This window comes from Hylobates moloch, unplaced genomic scaffold (genome assembly GCF_009828535.3).
Source record: "Hylobates moloch isolate HMO894 unplaced genomic scaffold, HMol_V3 SCAFFOLD_8, whole genome shotgun sequence".
Classification (NCBI taxonomy): Eukaryota; Metazoa; Chordata; class Mammalia; order Primates; family Hylobatidae; genus Hylobates; species Hylobates moloch.
Genome location: NW_026652283.1, coordinates 111,946,934 through 111,971,550, shown reverse-complemented (window position 1 = coordinate 111,971,550; position 24,617 = coordinate 111,946,934). Strand labels below are relative to the sequence as shown.

Sequence of the window (24,617 nt, the reverse complement as noted above, 5' to 3'; positions counted from 1 at the left end):
CATTGTTTCTAGTAAATTGGAGGGAACATGTTGAATTTTAAAAACTTTGCTATCAATTTAGAAAGCATTAAAAACCAAGCTAAAAAAGCAAACTGCTGGCCAAGTAGAAGCCTCAAACAATTTAGTTTTTGTTTGATTAGGGTTGCTGTGAGGTAGTGGTGCCCTACCTCTGTTTTGCCACCATGGGATCACATGAAATAATCCCCCAGTAGTTGTCTCTGGGCTGTTGGTCCAGCCAGAAGCTCCTGGAGAGAGGAATATGATCTCCTTAGTGTTTAAAGAAGGACTCAGATAGGCTTCCTTTTGAGGCTAAGGGCTCAAAGCCCATGGAATGCTAAGAGATTGTGCTGAGAAGTCCTCATCTGTGTGGAAAGAGTAAATTATTTCATCCCATGAACTATCTCAAAAAATTCTCAAATCCATACAAAAATAACTCTCACTATCACATTATCTCAGCTTGTCTTTTAAAGTATGTCAAAGTGGCTGGGCATGGTGGTTCATGCCTGTAACCCCAGCACTTTGGGAAGCCAAGGTGGGAGGATTGCTTGAGGCCAGAAATTCAAGACCAGCCTGGTCAACATAGCAGAGACTCCAGTCTCTACAATTTTTTTTAAATTAGCTGAGTGCCTGTAGCTCCAGCTACTCAGGGGCCTAAGGTGGGAAGATCACTTGACTCCAGGAGGTTGAGGCTTCAGTGATCCATGATGGTACCATTGCACTCTAGTCTGGGTGACAGAGCCAGACTCTGTCTCTAAAAGTGAATGAATGAACGCAGATCGAAGTATGAGTGAAACTAGAAAGAGACTCAGCTCAATACTCACTTATATAAACCTTCCTAGTAACAGATGGATAGCCACCTCTTAAATAGTTGTAGGTATCAGAGTTTCAGATGTCATAAACTCTGGGTAAAGAGTTCTTATTACTCTATTAAGACTGGAGCAGTCAAGAGGAAGAGAAACCCACAGGATAGAGACCGCACTACCCAGGAGTACCATATAGCCCAGGGTGGGCCCCAATCTCCAAGCCAGTTTCTGAGCTCTGAGTCCCTTAGCCCACAAATACTACAACATTGTCAAAGTTCAAGATTCTGAGCATTCCCAGTGGCTGAGTCTCCAAGTCACCGGAATCTTTCCCTACCTGCTCACTGATTTCTGATAGTTTTATGGAAGGTCCAACAATTTCACTGCTTTGGTAGAAATCAGGCTTGCCATGCCATTGTTCTTAAAAGAGAACCATTGACTTTAATTGGAACACAAGTGTAAATGACTGATAATAGATGCTTTTCAAAAAGACCATTTAGAGCAAATAAGCAAGAGAAGGCAAATAGGCAGAGACAGTTGAAAGAGGAGGGAGGACACTATTAAGAGAAAGAGCAAAGAAAAAAGAGGCCAAAGCTCTCAAGTCACAATATTCCCATTCTACATTTTGGCTTAGAGTGATCCCTCTTTCCCTTGCCACTTAGAGGCTCTTGTAACTAATGAATAGGTGATGCGTCTTTACAACATGCTACATCCTGGAGCTAGGAAGGTCTTTCTTGTGCTTCACTGGTTTTAAGTAGACTAAGTTTCTGGGATCCCTACCTTACCTTAAGATGTCTCTTGACGAGTGGCTCTGGGAGCGTCAAAAATGTCTGGCATTTCTATCAGAATGAAGTTTTCAGGGAGTCCCATATTTAAAACCACTAAATTTTATTCCTGCTAAAACCTCGAAACATTGATTTTTGTTGCAGGAAGTCAGGGACCCCGAACGGAGGGACTGGCTGGAGCCGCGGCAGAGGAACATACATTGTGAAGATTTCATTGACGTTTATCAGTTCCCAAATAATACTTTTATATTTTCTTATGCCTGTCTTTAATCTCTTAATCCTTTTATCTTCGTAAGCTTAGGATGTACATCACCTCAGGACCACTGTGATAATTGTGTTAACTGAACAAATTGATTGTAAAACGTGTGTTTGAACAATATGAAATCAGTGCACCTTGAAAAAGAACAGAATAACAGTGATTTTTAGGGAACAAGGGAAGTTACAATCATAAGGTCTGACTGTCCGTGGGGTCGGGCAAAAAGAGCTATACTTTTCGTCTTGCAGAGAGCCTATAAACGCATGTGCAAGTAGGAGAGATATCACTAAATTCTTTTCCTAGCAAGGAATATTAATATTAACACCCTGGGAAAGGAATGTGTTCCTGGGGGGAGGTCTATAAACAGCCGCTCTGAGAGTGTCTGTCTTATGCAGTCGAGATAAGCACTGCGATACACCCTGGTCTCCTGCGGTACCCTCAGGCTTACTAGGTGGGGAAAAAACTCCACCCTAGTAAATTTGTGGTCAGACCAGTTCTCTGCTCTCGAACCCTGTTTTCTGTTGTTTAAGATGTTTATCAAGACAATACATGCACCGCTGAACATAGACCCTTATCAGTGGTTCTGTTTTTGCCCTTTGCCTTGTGATCTTTGTTGGACCCTCATCAGTAGTTGTGCTTTTGCCCTTTGTCCTGTTCCCTCAGAAGCATGTGATCTTTGTTCTGCTTTTTGCCCTTTAAAGCATGTGATTTTTGTACCTACTCTCTGTTCTTACACCCCCCTCCCCTTTTGAAACCCTTAATAAAAAACTTGCTGGTTTGAGGCTCAGGTGGGCATCACAGTCCTACCAATATATGATGTCACCCACGGTGGCCCAGCTGTAAAATTCCTCTCTTTGTACTCTTTCTCTTTATTTCTCAGCCAGCCGACACTTAAGGAAAATAAAAAGAACCTATGTTGAAATATTAGGGGTGGGTTCCCCCAACAGATTTTTGTGAAAAAATCATCTTGGTTGTATGTCTGTAGTTAAGGAAGACTAGTTAGAGAAGTTACATGTCCTTATCTTGGGGCTGGAGAAGGGATGCCCAAAATATTGGCTGATTTTTTCTTACCTAACAAATTCCTAATGGTATTCACCACTTCAAAGGGGCAAATAAAAACCATGGAAGGCAATGGAGTACGGAGATTACATGGGTAAGCATAGAAAGCTACCATTAATTAAAATAGACAAGAAAATGGCCAGGAATGGTGGCTGACGCCTGTAATCCCAGCACTTGAGGAGGCTGAGGCAGGAGGATCACTTGAGGTCAGGAGTTTGAGACCAGCCTGGCCAACATAGTGAAACCCCATCTCTACTAGAAATACAAAAATTAGTCAGACATGGTGGTGCACACCTGTAGTCCCAGCTACTCAGGAGGCTGAGGCAGGAGAATTGCTTGAACCTGAGAGGTGGAAGTTGCAGTGAGCTGAGATCATGTCAGTGTACTCCAGCCTAAGCAACAGAGTGAGACTTACCTAAAAGAAAAGAAAAGAAAGAAAAGTGGGTGTGGCCGGGCGCAGTGGCTCACGCTTGTAATCCCAGCACTTTGGGAGGCCGAGGCGGGTGGATCACAAGGTCAGGAGATTGAGACCATGGTGAAACCCCGTCTCTACTAAAAAATACAAAAAATTAGCCAGGTGTGGTGGCGAGCGCCTGCAGTCCCACCTACTCGGAGAGGCTGAGGCAGGAGAATGGCGTGAACCCGGGAGGCGGAGCTTGCAGTGAGCCGAGATTGCGCCACTGCACTCCAGCCTGGGCGAAAGAGCAAGACTCCGTCTCAAAAAAAAAAAAAGAAAAGAAAAGAAAAGAAAAGTGGGTGTTACAGGTAATGTGATCATTTTTCTAAAAACCCAAGAGATCAACTGAAAACTATTTAGGCTACTAAGAAGGTCCATTAAGGTGACCAGATACAAGCTAAACATACAAAAAAAATTAATCAGGCCTTGGGAAAGCAGGCTTCAATTTGTATTTGATTTAGAGCCACAAGATAATGCTTATTGTAATTGGCTAATATTATAGTAATTGTTGGAAAAGGAATGGAAAAGATCAACACTACATTCTAATAATAAAATTCTTTCTCACCCTAGAGACAAAGCACGTGGATTTTTATAGTGAAATAAGACCTATGAAAAATACAGCTTTGGCAGTTTTTGTTTTCAAATTCAAAATCATCTTGAGATTGTCTCATTCAAGGATAATAAGGCTTGTGATGAAATAGCTACATGTCTTGGGAAGCCCTTATACTTCTTATGAATTCTGTTCCCATCCTAATACAGACCCCTGTATTAATTTGCTGGGGCTACCATAACAAAGAACCACAGACTGGGTGGTTTAAAGAACAGGAATGTATTCTCTTACAGTTCTGAATGGTAGAAATCTGAGAGCAAGGTGGCAGAAGAATGGGTATTCTCTGAGGCTTCTCTCCTTTGCTTTTATTTATTTATTTATTTATTTATTTATTTATTTATTTATTTATTTATTATTTATTTTGAGATAGTCTCTATTGCCCAGGCTGGAGTGCAGTGGTGCCATCTCAGCTCACTGCAACCTCGCTTCCCAGGCTCAAATGACTCTCTCGCCTCAGCCTCCCAAGAAGAGCCTCTAAGTGGCAAGAGAAAGAGGGACCACTCTAAGCTAAATGTAGCTGAGCCAGGGCAGTGAAGCTTGACAATAATGGCATGAGAGGCGGACCTGGCACATGCATAGTCAGCATGGAGGGGATACTGGGACCGAGAGGAGGAATCTAGACCCAACCCCAGGCTCCAACACGGAGTGAGAATGAAGCAGTCAATTCATGGGGTCAGAGTGAAAAGAAATCTCCGGGTGGGGCAACTTAGGCAGATTTACCCTCTCCTGTGTGCACCCTCCAAGTCCTTTGCTCAGAATCCTCCCCAGAACGTGACACACCACATTGCAGTGGTCTAAATGCTTGTCCACTCCTTAAAAGGCCATGATAGATGATGTCTTAACCTTCATAGCCATAAGGTTAATCACATAGCAAACTCCTGTTGAAATAATCGCCTACTTTCCTTTCTTAATAAACAAGAGATGCTAAAACCCAGAAGGTTAAGTGAATTCTGAGAGGCGTTGAGAGTTTGTGCCAGTGTCAACATCTGAGCTCTGGTCTTTATTCCCAGGCAACTGTTCTCTGCATCGCAAGGCAAGTGAGTGGCAAAGCTCCGGCTAGAGCTTGCAACAGAATATAGAATTCTTGGTTCCTCCTGCAGAAGTGCCTGAGAAGCATTAGTGTGTTTCAAATGGCAGCACTTCTTTCTTTGGGTGTTGAGGGACAAGTCCCTTTCCTGTTATTTAGAATTGAGCTCTCCTTAATGGCAGTGCCTGGTGCTGAAGATCACAATGAGATGGGTTGCTTCTCACCAGGGGGAACACACACCGGCATCTCCCCCGCTAGCAAACTGCTTTGATCATGAGAGTCTGCAAGCTCTGAAACGCAGGATGGCTCTCTGCAGAGGGACTTGTGAAAACCCGTATCCTCTGCCCCACTGTAACCTGATAGAGTTGTCCAGGTTCTTGGCCTGTTGAACAAAGAATTGAACGAAATGCACAGAGTAACAAAAGAAAGAAGCAAGGAAAAACAAAACAACAGAAGGGAGGAAGGAAAGCGTAGATTTATAGAAGACAATTCACAGGGGGCGCTGCAGCAAGCCACAAAAGCCTGATGCTCCCCAGGGATATTATAAAGCCAAAAGAACTTGGCAACACCCTGGGGTTCCCTTTAGAGGCCTCCAACTGGTTACACCCTACGAAGGATTGGCCTGCGACCAATCAGAGGCTGAAGTGGAAACTTCTGCCTTGTTATCAGAGGAGCCAGGATGTGGCCTGTGTGCCGCCTAATCATGCCTAGAACTGTCTGCACCTGCTAATCTTTTCCTTCTGCGAACTGGCTGCACCTGCTGTTCTCCTGCTTATACCCTAGCCCGTGCTTACCCTAATTCCCTGTTCTCCTGCCTCGCCACCACAGGCCCAGGTTGTCTGCACAGTCTCATTTTCCACGTTATTCCTGTAATGAACCCGTCCTCCCACCCCCACCAGCAGTTACAGGGCTGGGTGAGGAGACCAACTCTGGCCAGACACAGAGGAGCAGCAAGAACCCAGGGCAACGCTCCTGTGAGTGACTGCATGTGGGAGAGAGAAATGGAATAAACAGAAATATTTAGGGAGCACTTTTTACAGAGCACTCAGGTTCCGCCTGAGGAGGTGGGGCGAGCGCTGGTAACATTTGGCCAATCGTGGTTAAACGTGACCCCATCAGCACCCGCTGACTATTCTTGAACTTGATAACCTTGGTGAAAACACCAAGCGTGGGAGAAATTCAAGGAATGGCTGTTGTAATGTACATTTCGCGCTTAGCTTTTCCGCCCCGCGCTGGGAAGAAGTGCTGCGCACCGCGGCTCCGCCAGGGGGCAGGAGAAGTCACATTACACAGAGAACTTAAAAAAAAAAAAAAAAAATTCCCCAACTTTTTCCCCCAAACCTTGTTACTCCTCAAGAAACCGAATCCTCCCGCTCCCGCGTCCCAGGATCCCGCCCCTCGCCCGCTGCCTCCCCTGCGTCCCCGCCCCGCGCAGCCGCAGCGCTCTCTGCGCCCCGAGCTCCGAGGTTCCCGAGATGAAGGTCTGGCTGCTGCTTGGTCTTCTGCTGGTGCACGAAGCGCTGGAGGATGGTGAGTGACTGGGCGCGGGGCCGCCTAGCTTGTGCCCTGACTTTAGCCGGGACCCGAAGCCCCCGCCGCCCTCCTGCCAGCTCTTGCTCTAGCGTTCGGCCCTCGATGGCTCAGTCCCCGCGCCACTGCCTGCCCCATGCACCTGCCCCCTCCTGGTGGGGTCTCCTTTCCTCCCACTCTTTCCCAGCCCAGACAGCCCTCTAGGGGAGGTGGCAGCTAACCGACGCTTAGGAGCCCACCAGGACCTCTCCAAGCCCCCCGTCTCCGGGCGAACCAAGCATTCCCAGCCAGCGCCTGGTCCAGCCCCCAGTGTCAACGTGTCGGTCTGGGAGGTGGCGCGGGAGCCTCGGATCGCTTCCACCTCCCAGCAGCGTGGCCGGGACCTCTGCCGCTGAGAGCGCGTGCCACCTAAGCTCGGCAATCGCTGATTCCGATTCCGTTGCATAGTTCCAGGTAACCTCCCCCTCCCCTCGCAGTTCTGGGTGTGTTTTCGTCTGCCACCTTGGGCTTGAATCCTGCAAGATCTGCCTAGATCTTCGAAAAAAATGTCAGTGTATGAAACTTCAAAACGAATCAAAACCCCACGGCTTATTATATTTATCTAATTGGATGGGAAATGGTGAAGAAAATGCATTTTTTTGGTACAGCGTATGGGACCATGACCGCTGCGCGTTTTTGAATGTGTACCTGCCCTGGGTCCACCCTGTCGTGTACACCTGTGACCACAGGGTCTGGTGTTTTTTTTTCTGTGTGTCTGGGTGTGTGTATTACTGTGGTGTGTATTATATATTATTGTTAGCATTTAACTGTTTTGTTTGCTCTATTCACTCCATGGGTGTTATTTGTACAGCACATGTTTCATCTGGGTACCTCCTGGTATCCTCAAGCCTCTTGAAATTCCTGGGCTACAACACAGTTTTTGCTTAGATTTAGTGGAAAAGTAGCTTTCGCTGTTACGCAACTTCATGCTGGAGCCGGCTCGACCTGGCTCACATTTTTATCCACTCGTTCATCCTGACCAGTTCCTTTCTTTCCTAGGAAACTACATTTGCCAAAAAGTACCGCATTGTAGTTTGCGAAATCCGAGATAGTTGTGGGACTTGAAGTTGAGCATGAGGGTCCTTCAGCCTAGAGCTTTGCTCAATAAAACATAGGCAGAGCTTCTACTGGGAGAGTAACACTTAACTCTGCCCAGAGAGAAGTTGGAATGAGTTCAGTTTGTAAAATGCAGTATTAAAATGCTCCTGGCAGGCCCTTGTATGCAACTGCTGAAAAGGCAGAAATGTAATTTGTAGTACCATTTTTTGAATAGGGCAGGAGTTGGCCAGGCAAAATAATTTCAAATTAGCCATTCCTTTGTTTGTACCCAATTTGCCCGTCTTAGAGGCTCAGAAAGTGGCTTCCATTCTGCCTCCTGGATCTCGCCCATCCCATGTGAGTTTATGACAAACATCTGACTAAATTTACCATTTCTTTAAGTGTAATCCATACAAGTAATAAGCATTTATGAGACAATTGGAGAAAGTGGAATACAGACTGAATGTAAGAAACAGTTCATAAATTTTAGGTGATAATAGCACTAAGATTTTGTTTATAAAAGTACACACATCTGGCCGGGCACAGTGGCTCATGCCTGTAATCCCAGCACTTTGGGAGGTCAAGGCAGGTGGATCACGAGGTCAGGAGTTCAAGACCTGCCTGGCCAAGATGGTGAAACCCTGTCTCTACTAAAAATATAAAAATTAGCCGGGCGTGGTGGTGGGCACGTGTAATCCCAGCTACTTGGGAGGTTGAGGCAGAGAACTGCTTGAACCTGGGAGGCAGAGGTTGCAGTCAGCCAAGATTGCACCACTGCACTCCAGCTGGGCGACAGAGTGAGACTCCATCTCAAAAAAATAAAAATAAAAATAAAAGTACACATATCTATAATGTATGGACTATTTACGGATAAAATAGTGAACACATAGTGCTTCGTTAAGTTATGTAACCATTTGGCTAAACCTATTAAGAATGGTTTTTGGTTTTGAGTTGTGTCTTGTGTTGTGGGCAGGAGCTACTAAGGAGAGTGGATTACACAGGAGGCCCTTCCAGTGCTGGTCTCTGATTGGCAGGTTGGGAATATCCTGCCTTCAGGGCCATCCCAAAGCACAAACTACAGACACAAGGCCCATGACTGAACTTATTTCACTGCCTTTTAGTTTTTCTGATCACAACTAAAAGACAGTCTTTATTATTATTATTATTATTATTTTTGAGATGGAGTCTCGCTCTGTCACCCAGGCGGAGTGCAGTGGCACAGTCTCAGCTCACTGCAACTTCCACGTCTCAGATTCATGCAATTCTCATGCCTCAGCCTCCTGAGTAGCTGAGACTACAGACATGCACCACCATGCCCAGCTAATTTTTATATTTTTAGTAGAGACACTGTTTCGCCATGTTTGGCCAGGACGGTCTCAAACTCCTGACCTCAAGTGATCCACCCACCTTGGCCTCCCAAAGTGCTGGGATTACAGGCGTGAGCCACCACAACTAGCCAAAGACAGCCTTCTAAGAGGAAAAGCCTTCCCTGCGAGTGTGTATGGGCGTGAACATCTGGTGTGACCCAGTGAAGTTGGCTGCTCCCAATTACAAAATGCTTTAAATTTTTGGAAGTAATATTCTTTCTCCTCATGAAGATAGGTAGCTGGAAAGGCATATAATACTCCATGGCATGAAAGTGAGGGATGAAAACAGGTAATAAATAATCCAAGATTGCACTTGGAGACATCAATCATAGCACCTGATTTTCAGCATTTATATGGAATACATGCCACCAAATTTAATAGGGTGCTTCTATTTTCACATTAAAAAGTAGAAAATCACAAGTACTTCCTGACTTTTGATTACCTACATATTCTTATTGAATGTCAGGAGCAAACATTGAAGTGTTGATTTGTCACTGTTGTTTTGTTGAACAACATGAGAACTTTGATCCATGCTAATCTGGTCTTCAGTAACATGGGTTTATTTTGCATCTGGTGAAAGGGCTTTCTTTCTGGGAGGACTAAAGACATTCATTATGGTCTGAGGGCAATATAGCCAGATCTCTAAGAAGGTAAGACAGAGACACAATGACAAGGATTCTCTAACCAAGAGCCTTTGACAGTTTCGTGTCTTCATTTATTCTTGAGAAAAAAAAAGTAAAAATTAGTACAGAAATATTTTAATGAAAAAAGAATTCTAAAGTTCCTTATTGTTTATGAATGCACATAATGAGTGCTTTGAAGCATTTAGGATCTTGGCCGGCATGTTTGACATATAAAACAATTTCTGATCCTTAGAACGCAGAAAGAAAAAGTTTGAGGGCAAGAGAGAGATCCGGGGGTCAGAGGATTGATAGTTTTCAAACCTAGACAAGGTTTTAAAACGCTTTCTTTGTGGTGCTCATAATAGAAGGGAGAGGAAAGATAAAGAAGTAAAGATACAATTTAAGGAAGTGGTAAGTGGCATCGAGAATCATGAATCAGGGTCTGTTAGGTTCCTAGGGCTGCCATAACAAAGTACCACAGAATGGGAGGCTTTAAAACCACAGAAGTTTGTTTGCTCACAGTCCAGAGGCTTGTAGTCCAAAGTCAGTGTCAGCAGCGCCACACAGCTTCTAAGATGCTGGGTAGAATCCTTCCCTGCCTCCGCTAGCTTCTGGTTGTGGTCAGCAATCCTTTGGCATTTTTTTGGCTTACAGCTGCATCACTCCCATCTCTGCCTCTGTTGCCATGTGACCATCTTCTCCCTGTGTCTGTCTGTCTGTACATGGCATTTTCGTGTGTGTGTGTGTGTGTGTGTGTGTGTGTGTGTGTGTGTGTGTGTGTCTCCGCATAAGAACATCAGTTCTATTGGAGGAGAGTCTACCCTAATGACCTCATGCTAACTTCATTACATTTGCAAACACTCCATTCCCGAATGAGGTTACATTCACAAATACGTGGGAGTTAGGACTTCAGCGTATCTTTTTAGGGGACACAATTCAACCAGTAAGACAGGGTGAGACATGGAGAGGACCGAGGCGGGGTGTGAGGATGCTGTTTGGCTGGATAGCCATAAGCCTGCCTGAAGCGAGGAAGCAAACCCCGGAGGTAGCTGAAAGCAAAGCTGGGCACTCCAGGGGCACCACAAATGCAACAGCTTCAAGATGGGCTTGTACCGGTTGCCAGTGTGGCTGTGGCTGTGATGTGTGGGACAGGAGCTGGCCAAGCCTCGTAGGGCGTGGGAAGATTTAGGGCTTGCTTCTAGATGAGATGAAAGTCCCTGGAGGCTTCTGAATGGAGAAGTACCCATAATTTGATTTATGTTTTCAAAGGTAGGTGCTATGGTTTGCATATGGTTTGTCCCCACCACATCTTATGTTGAATTTTGATCCCCCATGTGGTGGTGGTGGGAGGTAGGGCCTCACGGGAGGTGTTTGGGCCTTGGGGGTAGAGCTTTCATGAAGAGATTAATGCCTTCCCTTGGGGATGTGCGCGTTCTCTATTATTTTCAGCAAGAACTGCTTGTTAAAGAGAGTCTGGTCCCTCCTCCTCCCACCCCACCATGTGATCTCTGCACTGCTAGTTATCCTTGCCCTCTGCCCTGAGTGGAAGCAGCCTGAGGCATTCATTGGAAGCAGATGTTGGTTCCATGCTTCTTGTACAGCCTGCAGAACGATGAGCCAAATAAACCTCTTTTCTTTATAAACAACCCAGCCCTAGGTATTCCTTTATAGCAATGCGAAATGAACTAACAAAGAAAATTGGTACCAAGGAGTGGGATATTGCTATAAAGATACCTGAAAGTGTGGAAGCAGCTTTGGAACTGGGTACTGGGCACAGAATCGGAAGAGTTTGGAGGGCTCAGAAGAAAATAGGAAGAGGAGGGAAAGTTTGGAAATTCTTAGAGATTGGTTATAAGGTTGTGACTAAACTGTTGATAGAAATATAGACAGTAAAGTTCATGCTGACAAGGTGTGAAATGGAAACGATAACTTATTGGCAACTGGAGAAAAGTCACCCTTGTTAGGCCTTAGCAAAGAACTTGGCTGCATTGTGTCCATGCCCTAGGGATTTGTGAAAGGCCACACTTAAGAGTGATGTCCTAGGGTATCAAAAAGAAGAAATTTCTGAGCAGCAAAGTGCTCAAGTAGTGGTGGGTGTGGCTGGTTTTAAAAGCTTAGGATCAGCTGGGTGCGGTGGCTCACGCCTGTAATCCCAGCACTTTAGGAGGCCGAGGCAGGCGGATCATGAGCTCAGCAGATCGAGACCAGCCTGGCCAACATGGTGAAACCCCGTCTCTATTACAATACAAAAAATTAGCCAGGTGTCATGGTGCTCGCCTGTAGTCCCTGCTGCTCGGGAGGCTGAGGCAGGGGAATCGCCTGAACTCGGGAGGCGGAGATTGCAGTGAGCTGAGATTGGGCCACTGCACTCCAGCTTGGTGACAGAGTGAGACTCCGTGTCAAAAAAAAAAAAAAAAAAAAACTTAGGCTCAAGATCAATTACAGCAGCAAAGGAATGACCTAAAGGTAGAATTTATTATGAAAAGGGAAGCAGAGAGTAAAAGTTTGGAAAATCTGAAGCCTGGCCATGTGGCAGAGAATGAAAGAGCATTTTGGGGAAAAAATCCAAGGGCACAGCTGAGAGACTGTTTGAATCATGTGCTAGTTGTTAAGAAAATAAGAGAAACGCCTTATAGCCATTTTGGAAATCTTCGAGGAGCCCCTCCCATCCCAGGTGCAGACACTCAGGAGAATAGAATGGTTTTGGGGTGCAGGCCCTGCTGCCCTCCTGCCCTGCACCACCTTGGGATGCTACTGCCCCTATCTCAGGTGCACCAGCTCTAGCCCTAACTTAAAAGGCCCCAGGTGTGGTTCTGGATGGGGTAATAAGAGCAGAAGAGGCCAATAAGTAGAACAGAGAGGCTGCTCCAGAGGGCACAAGCTATAAGCCTTGGAGGCTTCTACATGTTGTCAAGTCTGCATGTTCCCAGAATGCAAGAGTGATGGAGGCTTAGCTTCCACCTAGATTTCAGAGGATGTATCAGAAAGCCTGAGTGTGCGGGCAGAAGCCTGCTACAGGGGCAGAACTAACATGGACAGTCCCTACCAGGGCACTGCCTAGGGGAGCCATGGGAATGGGGCTCATGTGGGGATCCCAGGATTAGAGAGCCACCAGCAGTATGCACCCTCAGCTTGGAAAGAAACAGACATTCAACTCCAGCCTGTCAGATCAGCCATGTGGGCTTCACCGAGCAAAGTTAGAGGGGTAGGGATGGCCAAGGCTTGTTTTTGATTTTCCAGGCTCACAGCTGTAAGGAACTTGCCTCAAGTGTCAGATGAGACTTTGGACTTCTGAGTTGATGCTGGAACAAGTTAAGATTTGGGGGACTAATTGGGAAAGGGTGCTTGTAATTTGCAGTATTTGAAAGACATGAGTTTTGGGGGGCCAGAGGTGCAATGCTATGATTTGGATATTTGACCTCCTCCAAACCTCGTGTTGAAATTTGATCCCCAGCGTTGGGGGTGGGGCCTAATGGGAGGTGTCTGAGTCATGGGGGCGGATCCCTCATGAATGGCTTGTTGCCCTCCCCGAGGTAATAGAACTAATAGTGTGAGTTCTTGCTCCATTAATTCATGTGAGAGCTGGTTGAAAGGAGCCTGGCACCTCCGCTCTCTTTCTCTTGCTTCATCTCTCTCCATGTGATCTCTGCATACACCTATTCTCCTTCACCTCTGCCACCAGTGGAAGCAGCCTGAGGCCCTCACCAGATGCCCAGTCTTGAATCTTCTGGCCAGCAGAACTGAGAGCTGAGTAAACCTCTTTCCTGCATAAATGATTCAGCCTCAGCTATCCCTTTATAGCAACACAGACGGCGGAAGGAGTGATACAGTGGAAGCCAGGGGCTGCTTAGGAGGTAGTATAAATGTCTCGATGGTAAGTGGCTTGGCCCAGGGTGTTATCAGTGGATGGAAGGAAAAGAGGCTGAGTTCAGGGTTTATTTTCAAGATGAAGTCAAAAGAATTTGTTGCTGGATTGCATGTGGCTTAGGAGTGGAAAATTTTTAAAAAGTGACACTTGGAGGTTTTTGTCCTGAGCAATTGTCATTTGCTGATAAAGGGACCATCAGGAAGGAGCAGGTCTGAAGGGGCATTCAGAGGTCAGACATGCTAAATTTGAGACGCGAAATTTTGGACATGCTAGCTTTGACATGCCTAGTAGTCTTTCAAGTGGCCGTGCTGAATAAGCAACAGGATATTTAGATCTGGAGTGTAGAGGCAGGGTCAGGACAGGATCTAGGGCAGCTTTCAGCATATAAATGCTGCAAGGGTCGCGGGACTGTGTGAGGTCACTTCGAGAGTGAAGAGTAATTGGAGAGGAGTGATGAGGCAGGTATGGAAAAGGAGGAAGAGCTGCCAGAGACCGAAGAGTTGTCAGTGACGCAGGAGGAAAACCAAGGCAGCACAGGGTCCTGCGAGCCATGTGAATCGAGTTTTTCAAGAAGAGTCATGAACTGTATTCTAGCAGGTGTTCTGGAAAATACTTCAGATTGAGATCGTTATCCTGGCATTGAAGGATCTAATTCTCAGAAAATGCTTTTTTTTTTTTTTAAATAATACTTTAAAGAGCGGTAATGTTACCGGAAAGTGGTCCTGATGCAGACCGCAAGAAAAGGTTCTTGGATCTCGTGCGAGAAAGAATTTGGAGTAAGTCCATCGAAGTAAAGTGAAAGCAAATCTGTTAAGAAAGTAAAGGAATAAAAAAATGGCTTCTTCATAGGCAGAGCAGTGGCATGGACTGCTCAGCTGCTTATACTTATGGTTACTTCTTGATTATATGCTAAACAAGGGGTGGATTATTCATGAGTTTTCCGGGAAAGGGATGGGAAATTTCTGGAACTGAGGGTTCCTCTCCTTTTTAGACCATATAGTATAACTTCCTGATGTTACCATGGCATTTGTAAACAGTCATGGCGCTTGTGGGAGTGTCTTCTAGCATGCTAATACATTATAATTAGCATATAATGATCAGTGAGGATGACTAGAGGTCACGTTCGTCGCCATCTTGGTTTTGGTGGGATTTGGCCAGCTTCTTTACCGCAAGTTGTTTTATCAGCAAGGTGTCTGTGACCTGTATCTTGAGCCAACCTCCTGTCTCATCCTGTGACAAATGCCTTTACCTCCTGGGAATGCCACCCAGTGGTTCTCAGCCTTATTTTACCCAGCCCCTATTCAAGATGGAGTCTCTGTGGTTCGAATCTCTGACAGTAGGTGGGTTTTTTGGAATGGGGTTCTCGAAAGGAATAGACAAAGGAAGGGCTCGCTACATCTTGCTGCTTTTTCCTCTCCGTAGTGTTGCTTTCCCACCTTCTCAGCTTTGATTCTGGAAAAGTGTGTGTGTTCCTGCCGGGTGTTTGATGAAAAATGGAAAAATCAGAGTGGCGTCTCTCAGTGCGTGTAACTAATTGGGAAGCAACTGAGTGGCTCAGAAAAATGTATGGTGTGGTTACTGGGGAGCTACTCTCAGTGATGGCTTTTCCCCTTTACTGCCTATCGGGGAGGAGAAAACTCAACAGCTCGAGTGCTTTGATATTAATGACTGTGCTTAACAAGAAATCTCATCCAGGCTGCAGTCAATGATTCTTTTAATGAATTTATTTTCTCCTCCAACGCAGTTCTATTGAATTAGGCTAATAGGTCACTTTTGATGAATAAGATTTGACTGGGATTCTCATTTGATGAATAATCATGGTCCTTTTTCCTGCTTCCTTCTTGTTTTGTTACATTTGTTTGTTTATTTTGGATATAAGGGTTTTGGGGTTTTTTTTTGTTTTTTCTTTTTTTTGAGACAGAGTCTCGCTCTGTTGCCCAGGCTGGAGTGTAGTGGCGTGATCTCGGCTCACTGCAACCTCCGTGTCCCAGGAGCAAACGATTCTCATGCCTCAGCCTCCCAAGTAGCTGGTACTACAGGTGTGTGCCACCATGCCTGGCTACTTTTTTTGTGTTTTTTGAAAGAGATGAGGTTTCACCATGTTGGCCAGGCTGGTCTTGAACTCCTAGCCTCAATTGATCCACCTTCCTTGGCCTCTCAGAGTGCTGGGATTACAGGCATAAGCCACTGCACTCAGCTGGAGATGAGGTTTTGACCAGCATCTCCTCACTGAGGTGATCCGATGTCTGCCTTGGAAAAGCACCTCCAGCTCTTTGAGGAAGAGGAGGCTGTCACCCCAGCATGAAGTTCTGTTTGGCTTGGAACTCCATGTCACATCAAACAAAGAATCTCATGGTGCGTGAGATTTGTGCAAATAAAGTGAAAAAGCAACAATATGCTAATCTCTAAGTGGATGGAGAGGCAATGGCATGAGCCAGAGAAAGCTCTAGACTTGGATTCAGAGGGTCTGTTTTTTCACTACCTTCTTGATGACCTGGAGTGAACTACTTGGCATCTATACATTAAAAAGACTAATATCTGCTTTGTTTGCACCACGAGTTTATCATAGAGATCTCATGTGACAACCATAAAAAAAAAATAGCACTTAGCTAGCAATCACTTACTGTAGGTCAGATGCTAATTTCAGCATTCTTGACATATTACCTCATTTAAGTCCCACAGTAATTATTATGGTTATTATGAGGTAGTTATTACCATATCATTCTCAATTTATAGATGAGAAAACTGAAACAGAAGGGGATAAGTAGCTTCCCCAGGTCACACAGCCAGTAAGTGGCAGGCCTGGACCTGAAGTTAGTAATGATATTTAATGGTTCTTGAATTTTGCCACCTATTTCTCTATAAAATAGACGATGCAATAGTCTTAAATATGCAATGGTAATGGACGTTCACTTTTATTTATAGCATGAACTCTTCTTGTATTTTTCAGGTCTTTGAAAAATAACCAATTGACATAGTTAGGCTGAAGAGTCATATTCTTTTAAAAAGTTAGAGATGGGATTTAGGAGTCACTCAATTCCAGGACTGTCTGGGTATCTGTGGGGCCACTAGGCTGGCTCCTTTAACTTAGCATCGTTACCGTCAAACCACAGGCCAATTCTGTGGTCAGTCAGCTGGACCAACTATACAGTTAGATTAGCTGGTCGGGCTATTTGGTCAAAAGGTCAAATTATTTTGCATAGATAATAGCAAATATTTGGATGCATAATCTCCATAATCAGATAATCTGATGTTCCCGAGTTACATAGATACACAAGATATGATAGCTTAGAAGTCAGACAAGTAGCTCTGTTTGTCTAAATTCCATAGGATTTACAGATGGTTATGGTCATTTCTGATAGCTTGAATTCCTGTTACATGATACACAGAATACCAAATTAGACCTTAATCCAGAGGTTCATTAATTTCACAGGCATTAAAGTATTTATGGGGCACAGATGTCTTGGGCATTATAATGGTAGGCTTTACTTTCTTTCTTTTTTTTTTTTTTTTTTTTTTTTTTTGAGACAGACTCTTGCTCTGTCACCCAGACTGCAGTGCAGTGGTGCAGTCATAGCTCACCATAAACTCGGACTTGTGGGCTCAAGTCTCAGTCTCAGTCTCAGTCTCCAGGCATGTGTTACCACACTAAACTTATTTTTTTCCCTGAATTTTTGTAGAGATGGGGTCTTAGCATGTTGCCCAGGCTGATCTTGAACTCCTGGCCTCAAGCAAACCTCCCAACTTGGCCTCCCAAAGTGGTGGGATTACATGTGTGAACCACCATGCCTGGCCTGTTATTTTCTATCTTCAGAAAAAAACTTTTACCTTATTGCAGAGCTGAAGCTGATGATTCACAATTGACGTTGCTGGATTAATGTACCTTTGTTGGTCTGACACATTCCCAACCGTTGCAGTGCTTTTCCTTCTAGGAGGCTGGGAGCGTGTGCATGGGAGCCATTGTCTACCCCCACCTATCATTAGAACCTGGGGTGATAAACCACATGTGCAGGGTCAGCAGAATAATGGGCAAACAGCAGATTCAACAGCAGATGTTGGGAGTTCCACCTTGGAGACTAGGGTTCAAGGTCACAGCTCTCCTTCCCTGAAGGATTGAGAATGCTCAGTAAGGCCTATAACCAAGAGGAACCTTAGTAGGGGAAGGAAGGGAAATAAGAGGCTTGGGCCTAAGAGAAGAAAGAGGTCACAGCTGGACTTGAAGTCATAGAAAATAGAGCAGGGCTCAGGGATTGAGGCATTGAAGTCCAAAGAGTGAGGCTTGGTTGTTGACACTGAGCCAGGAGATCCCAAGGGCAGGAATGGTTCTAGAGTCAAGGCCAGACTGAACTAAGAGTGGAGGCCACATGGCTCCCGTTTCAAAGGGCAACACGCAAAGGAAACCAAATTCATCATTACACAGTTGAGTTCAAATCAGTTGCGTTTTTTATTATACTTTTCTCCTGATCTATCACGTGTTCCCATTTTCTACAAATGCACTATCATTCTCTCAATTGGCCAAGGGCTGTGTGGTTATTCAAAATATGTACAGAATGTTTATCTCCATGTAGTGAAATGAGCACTTTGGAATAGGAATCAGAGGCCTGACTTCTGCTCTCACATTCTGCCACTAACCAGCTGAGTGACTCTGTACTGTTTATTCAACTTTTCAGGGAGGGCCTCCTTTAGTTTTTAAATCTACAACATGAGGGCTTGACCTAAATGATCTCTAAGGATCTCGTAAGTTTGAAAATTTTGTAATTCTGTGGGTATCTATTGAGGTGGCCTTTGAGCTTCTGCAGACAGATGGTCAAACTGAAACTCTACAGTCCCTTTTCCTTTCCTTTTCTTTTCTTTTCTTTTCCTATCTTTCTTTCGGTTTTTTTTTTTTTTTTTTTTTTTTTTTTTTGAGACAGGGTCTCACTGTCACCGAAGCTGGAGTGCAGTGGTGCGATCTCTGCTCACTGCAACCTCCGCCTCCTGGGCTCAAGCAGTTCTCATTCCTTAGCCTCCCGAGTAGCTGGGATTACAGGCATGTGCCACCATGCCTAGCTAGTTTTGTATTTTTAGTAGAGATGGGGTTTCGCCATGTTGCCCAGGCTGGTCTCGAACTCCTGAACTCAACTGATACACCTGCCTTGGCCTCCCAAAATGCTGGGATTACAGGCATGAGCCACCACACCTGGCCTACAGTCCCCTTTTCATTCTTGTTGAGTGTACACAACTGTGTGGCTGCAAGGGGCTTAGATGAGATTTTTGGAGTCCCGTGGCCCACCATGGGCAGAACAGTGGGGGCACTCTTCTCTGGATGCAGGCAATAAGGGTGCCTTACTTATAGAGAAGGCAAAAACGACAATAAAAGCAACTTAAAGTCAGTTAGCTTTTTATTATCACTATTCGCCAGCAACTCTCAACAATATTGATGATAAAATACTCCTTCCCCAAAGACATTCTGTTGGTGAAATTCTAAATCATTGCTACAGTTACAGTTGAGTTTTGATAATTTATATGTAAGCTTCAGATTAGTATACATTTGCTATTTACTCTTTAATAAGAAACATTTTATTCTACCTAGACATCGCCAGCCCCTGACAAATGTAATGTCTGCTTTACCATTTGTTGTGAGAAAAAGCTCATCATGGTTCAAAATCTTGGCTGGGCAGAGTGGCTCACACCTATAATTGCGGCACTTTGGGAGGCCTAGGTGGGAGGGTTGCTTGACGCCAGGAGTTCGAGACCAGCCTGGGCAACATAGCAAGACCCCCATCTTTAAAAAAAATTAGCTCAGCATGGTCTCACATATGTGTAGGCCTAGCTTCTCAGGAGGCTGAGGCAGGAGGATCACTTGAGCCCAGGAGTTCAAGGCTGCGGTGAGCTAGGATCATGCCATTGCACTCCAGCCTGGGAGACAGAGTGAGATTCTGTTTCTAATGTTAAACACAAAATATTTTGTGTGCACTTTCAGCACATTTTGTGTCCCCAGTCTCCGTGGAACTACATATTTCTGTGTTTAAACAGTAGAATCAAAATGAATAGTGACAACATATGACTGCAAAGAAAAGAAACAGCCTTGAATGGCTTCAGTTCTGCTGTTTTGTGTGACCACTTGGAGACTGTGAGACAGTGTGAACTATAGGCAGTAATATTTTTGTTTTCTAAGGGCAAATTTCAGCTCACATGTGAACTTTTTTGCTGGATTTGAATAATATCTTTGGAGCCGAAATATATTCCTTTTTAATGTTTTAAAACTGAAGAATCAAAAAATGATTTTTACATGACTTTTACTGAAAACAATTTTGACATATGAGGAGGGGAGGATTAAAAAGTGATATTCTCTAGAGTTATCTAAAAGTTGTCAGGGCTGGGCATGGTGCCTCACTCCTGTAATCCCAGCACTTTGGGAGGCCAAGGCAGGCGGATCACCTGAGGTCAGGACTTTGAGACCAGCCTGGCCAACATGCTGAGACCTGGTCTCCATGTCTCTACTAAAAATACAAAAATGAGGTGGGTGTGGCAGTGGGCACCTGTAATTTCAGCTACTCAGGATGCTGAGGCAAGAGAATCGCTTGAACCTGGGAGGTGGAGGTTGCAGTGAGCTGAGATTACGCCACTGCCCTCCAGCCTGGGCAATAGAGTGAGAATCTGTCTCAAAAAAAAAAAAAAAGTCATTGGCCTCAAATATTTCGAATATGCCATTACTACAGTGCATTTCTCTCTCCTTACGTTTGTGCAGTTACTGGCCAACACCTTCCCAAGAACAAGCGTCCCAAAGAACCAGGAGAGAATCGAATCAAACCTACCAACAAGAAGGTGAAGCCCAAAATTCCTAAAATAAAGGACAGGGACTCAGCCGATTCAACACCAAAGACGCAGTCTATCATGATGCAAGTGCTGGATAAAGGTCGCTTCCAGAAACCCGCTGCTACCCTGAGTCTGCTGGCGGGGCAAACTGTAGAGCTTCGATGTAAAGGGAGTAGAATTGGATGGAGCTACCCTGCGTATCTGGACAGCTTTAAGGACTCTCGCCTCAGGTAAGCATTTTTTTAAAACTGTGTAGGGTTGAGGATTTGTGATAGTTAAAATTCTTTCTTAACTATTATTATACATTGTTTCTGACATGTTCCATTTTACCCTAACAAATCATAAAAATAGAAGCTCGAAGAGCAAAATTCATAGATTTTATTTCTTTACCCAGTTAATAAAAACAATTGCAGGCCGGGCACGGTGGCTCACGCCTGTAATCCCAGCACTTTGGTAGGCCGAGGTGGGCGGATCACGAGGTCAGGAGGTCAAGACTATCCTGGATAACACGGTGAAACCCTGTCTCTACTAAAAATACAGAAAATTAGCCGGGCGTGGTGGCGGGCGCCTGTAGTCCCAGCTACTCGAGAGGCTGAGGCAGGAGAATGGCGTGAACCCGGGAGGCAGAGCTTGCACTGAGCCAAGATTGCGCCACTGCACTCCAGCCTGGGTGACAGAGAGCGAGACTCTATCTAAAAAAAAAAAAAAAAAAAAAAATTGCGAATCCTACCAACGTTTGTTGAAAGAGTGAAATTTTATAGGAAACCATGTGACAAAACCATATGACAATTTTGTATGAAAATGTATGATGAGTGAAATTTTATAGGAAACCAGAATGTTATAGAAAACTATTATGCATAGAGATGGATGTTTAAAAATTCATATTGTGTGGCCAGGTGCAGTGGCTCATGCCTGTAATCCCAGCCCTTTGGGAGGCCAAACCAGGCAGATCACTTGAGGCCAGGAGCTGGAGACTAGCCTAGGCAACATGGTAAAACCCCATCTCTCCAAGCAATATAAATTAGCCAGATGTGGTAGCATGCACCTGTAATTCCAGCTACTCAGGAGGCTGAGGCAGGAGAGTAGCTTGAACTCGGGAGGCAGAGGTTACAGTGAGCCAAGATCACACCACCGCACTCCAGCCTGGGTGACAGAGTGAGACTCCGTCTCAAAAAAATAAAAAAAAAATACTGTGAAAGTTAATGGACTCAATGTTTTATGTTGTTTTTTTAAGTAATCATAATGAAAACTGAAATGACCTAACAGGAGATTGCTGTGAGCAGCTTGACCAGATAGCAACTTCAACTACTTTTCAACTGCTTCTGATTATTATTATTATTTTATTTTTATTTTTTTATTTTTTTGAGATGGAGTCTCGCTCTGTCCCCAGGCTGGAGTGCAGTCGTGCGATCTTTGCTCACTGGAAGCTCCGCCTTCTGGGTTCACACCATTCTGCTGCCTCAGCCTCCCAAATAGCTGGCACTACAGGCACCTGCCACCATGCCTGGCTAATTTTTTGCATTTTTAGTAGAGACAGGGTTTCACCATGTTATCCAGGATGGTCTCAGTCTCCTGACCTCATGGTCCGCCTGCCTTGGCCTCCCAAATTGCTGGGATTACAGGCGTGAGCCACTGCGCCCGGCCGTTTCTGATTATTTTTATGTTCACAAATCTATGACTTATATTCAGAGGCCTCAACTGCTAAGAAGGCCAATGATTTCTCATTTTTGAATGAGTATCTTCAGGAGGCTAGGCTTCTAGACCACGAAGAGTGGTTACGATGGTGACAGCGGCAAGTGTGAGAAGCAAGAAAGAAACAAGTGCTTCCTGGGGTGCTGGGAGGAACCTGAGCACGGGTTCTTAGTCGGGGGATGTGTATGGGGTTAGAGTCCTGTGCACCTTGGTGAAGTCTCCTAAACTCTGCCAGGTCTCAGTTTCCTTATGTGTAGAATGAAGGGTAGGGGATGACATGATTTCTAAGATTCTTTCTGGCCGTATTTCTGTATATGATGGAGAAATAGGATGGATTTACAATGGAGAAATACCAGATGTTGTCTGAGATAACAAGAATGAGACAAAGAAAGGCTGTACGCAGCCTGGGCATGGTGGCTAACGCCTGTAATCCCAGCACTTTGGGAGGCCAAGGCAGACAGATTGTCATGACGTCAAGAGATCGATACCATCCTTGCCAACATTGTGAAACCCCGTCTCTACTAAAAATATAAAAATTAGCTGGGCATGGTGCATGCCTATAGTCCCAGCTACTCGGGAGGCTGAGGCAGGAGAATTGCTTGAACCTGGGAGGCAGAGGTTGCAGTGAGCCAAGATCACGCCACTGCACTCCAGCCTGGCAACATAGCGGTACTCTGTCTCAAAAAAAAAAAAAAAAAAAAAAGCAAGAAAGAAAGGCTGCAGAGGGCAGGTATCTCAGACTCTGCACGTTCATAACAGATTCATATTTCTACACAAACTGTGTTTTTGCAGAAATTCATCTCCCTCAAGGATATCATTATCCACTTGGTTACCCAACCAGAAGACTGGGCAGCATCCATGCCTCCTCCCTCTCCCCCACACTCTCCACATCCAGTCGGTCACCAAGTTAAGCCAGTTCAGCCTTCATTTTAACATTTCAAAATTCTATGAGTTTGGTGCAAAAGTAATAGCGGTTCTTGCCATGAAAAGTAATGATGAAAAACCGCTATTGCTTTTGCGCCAACATAATATATGACTCAATTCCCTCTTTATAGCAATGGAGCCTTCTTCCAGGAATGGGAATCTGTCCATTTGCATTCCCGGAGTCACTGTCCCCTGTCTGAGCTGCTGTTCTCTCCCATCTCTGATACTGCGGTGACCACACCAGGGCTAGGGCTTCTCACTGCTGCTGGAACAACACTTAAAAGTCAGAGTTCAGCATGTGGCTCCCCTGCTCACCACTCGGTGGGTGCCCTTGGGGATAAAGTCCTACATCCTCACATGGCAGTGAGGCCCTCCCTGACCTCTGCTGTCCTCTGGAGTCACCACTCATCTTGATCAGTCACTCTGCTTTTGCTGCCCTGGGCTCCTGTGAGATTCTCAAAAGCACCAGGCTCCTGGGGCCTTCAACTTTGCTGTTTCATAGCCAGGAGCACTCTGGGGCCCCTCAGTACCGGGCTAACATCAGGCATCACTTTCTCTGGGAAACCCATGGCAGGCCTCCCCAGCTATGTGTTCCCACAGCACTTGATGTTTCCTCTTCCCAGCTCTCTTTCCACTGAAAACTACTTTTATTTTCTTTCACCATCTTTGTTTTTCACTGAGACTTAGCTGAGTGGTTGGCGTTTCGCTTTCTCTATTTAATGCTTGACTAACAAGCCTCCCTGATACATTTGTCCTTCTTAAACACACATACACATGCACACACACACACATGCACACACACACACACACACACACACACACACACTCTCCCCTACACACACGCCTTGGAGAGTAAATAAAAATACTTGTATAAGTGATATTAAACTGTCTACTTATCTCTCTTATCCTCTTGTATTAAGACATCTTTCACATTTTTATTCTGACTCTATCCTCTAGCATCGTGGATCTAACAGGATAGAGTCCTTCTTAAGGCTGAGTGGGCTGAATGGGGATTGGAGAGGGAGAAAGTGAATCCATTCTTCCTGTTTCCGTTTCCACACTTGAAGTGCGTGTGTGTAAGGGAGAACATATGGATATTCCACTTGGAAGAAATCTGGAAAGGCTTACCACTCTATATATTTATGTGTGGTAAAAAACACATAACATAGATTTACCCTCTTAATGATTTTGAAGGCCAAGTATGGTGGCTCACACCTGTAATCCCAGCACTTTGAGAGGCCAAGGTGGGCAGATCAGAAGTGAGACTGTTTCAAAAAAAAAAAAAAAAAGCTGGGCGCAGTGGCTCATGCCCGTAATCCCAGCACTTTGGGAGGCTGAGGCAGGCGGATCACCTGAGCTCAGGAGTTCGAGACCAGCCTGACCAACACGGCGAAACCCAGTCTCTACTAAAAATACAAAATTAGCTGAGCATGGTACATGCCTGTAATCCCAGCTAGGGAGGCTGAGGCAGAAGAATCGCTTGAACCTGGGAGGCAGAGGTTGCGGTGAGCCGAGATTTTGCCTTTGCACTCCAGCCTGGGCAACAAGAGTGAAACTCCATCTCAAAAAAAAAAAAGAAAAAGGAATTTGGAAGTGTACAGTATTGTTAACTATAGGCACATGCTTGTACAATAGACCTCTAGGCCGTTTTCATCTTGCATGGCCGAAACTATGCGCCCACTGAACTCCTTTCCTAGCTTTCTTTCCTGGCAATCACCTTGCTACTGGCTGTTTCTATGAGTTT

The 24,617-nt window shown here is 45.0% G+C and overlaps 1 protein-coding gene across 2 annotated transcripts in view; it reads left to right on the top strand.

The window, feature by feature from the left end:
• Nucleotides 1–6,351: 6,351 nt before the first annotated feature.
• PDGFRL (platelet derived growth factor receptor like) overlaps nucleotides 6,352–24,617 on the top strand; it is a 65,870-nt gene continuing 47,604 nt past the window's right edge. Inside the window, exons 1-2 of one of the 2 annotated variants that reach the window (XM_032162393.2) lie at nucleotides 6,352–6,524; nucleotides 20,190–20,487. In XM_032162393.2, the coding sequence (XP_032018284.1) occupies nucleotides 6,470–6,524; nucleotides 20,190–20,487 (353 nt within the window). In that variant the 5' untranslated portion in view covers nucleotides 6,352–6,469. Of the gene's footprint in view, nucleotides 6,525–14,709; nucleotides 14,800–20,189; nucleotides 20,488–24,617 lie in introns of those variants that run through there. The other variant, XM_058442863.1, reaches the window with a different exon arrangement.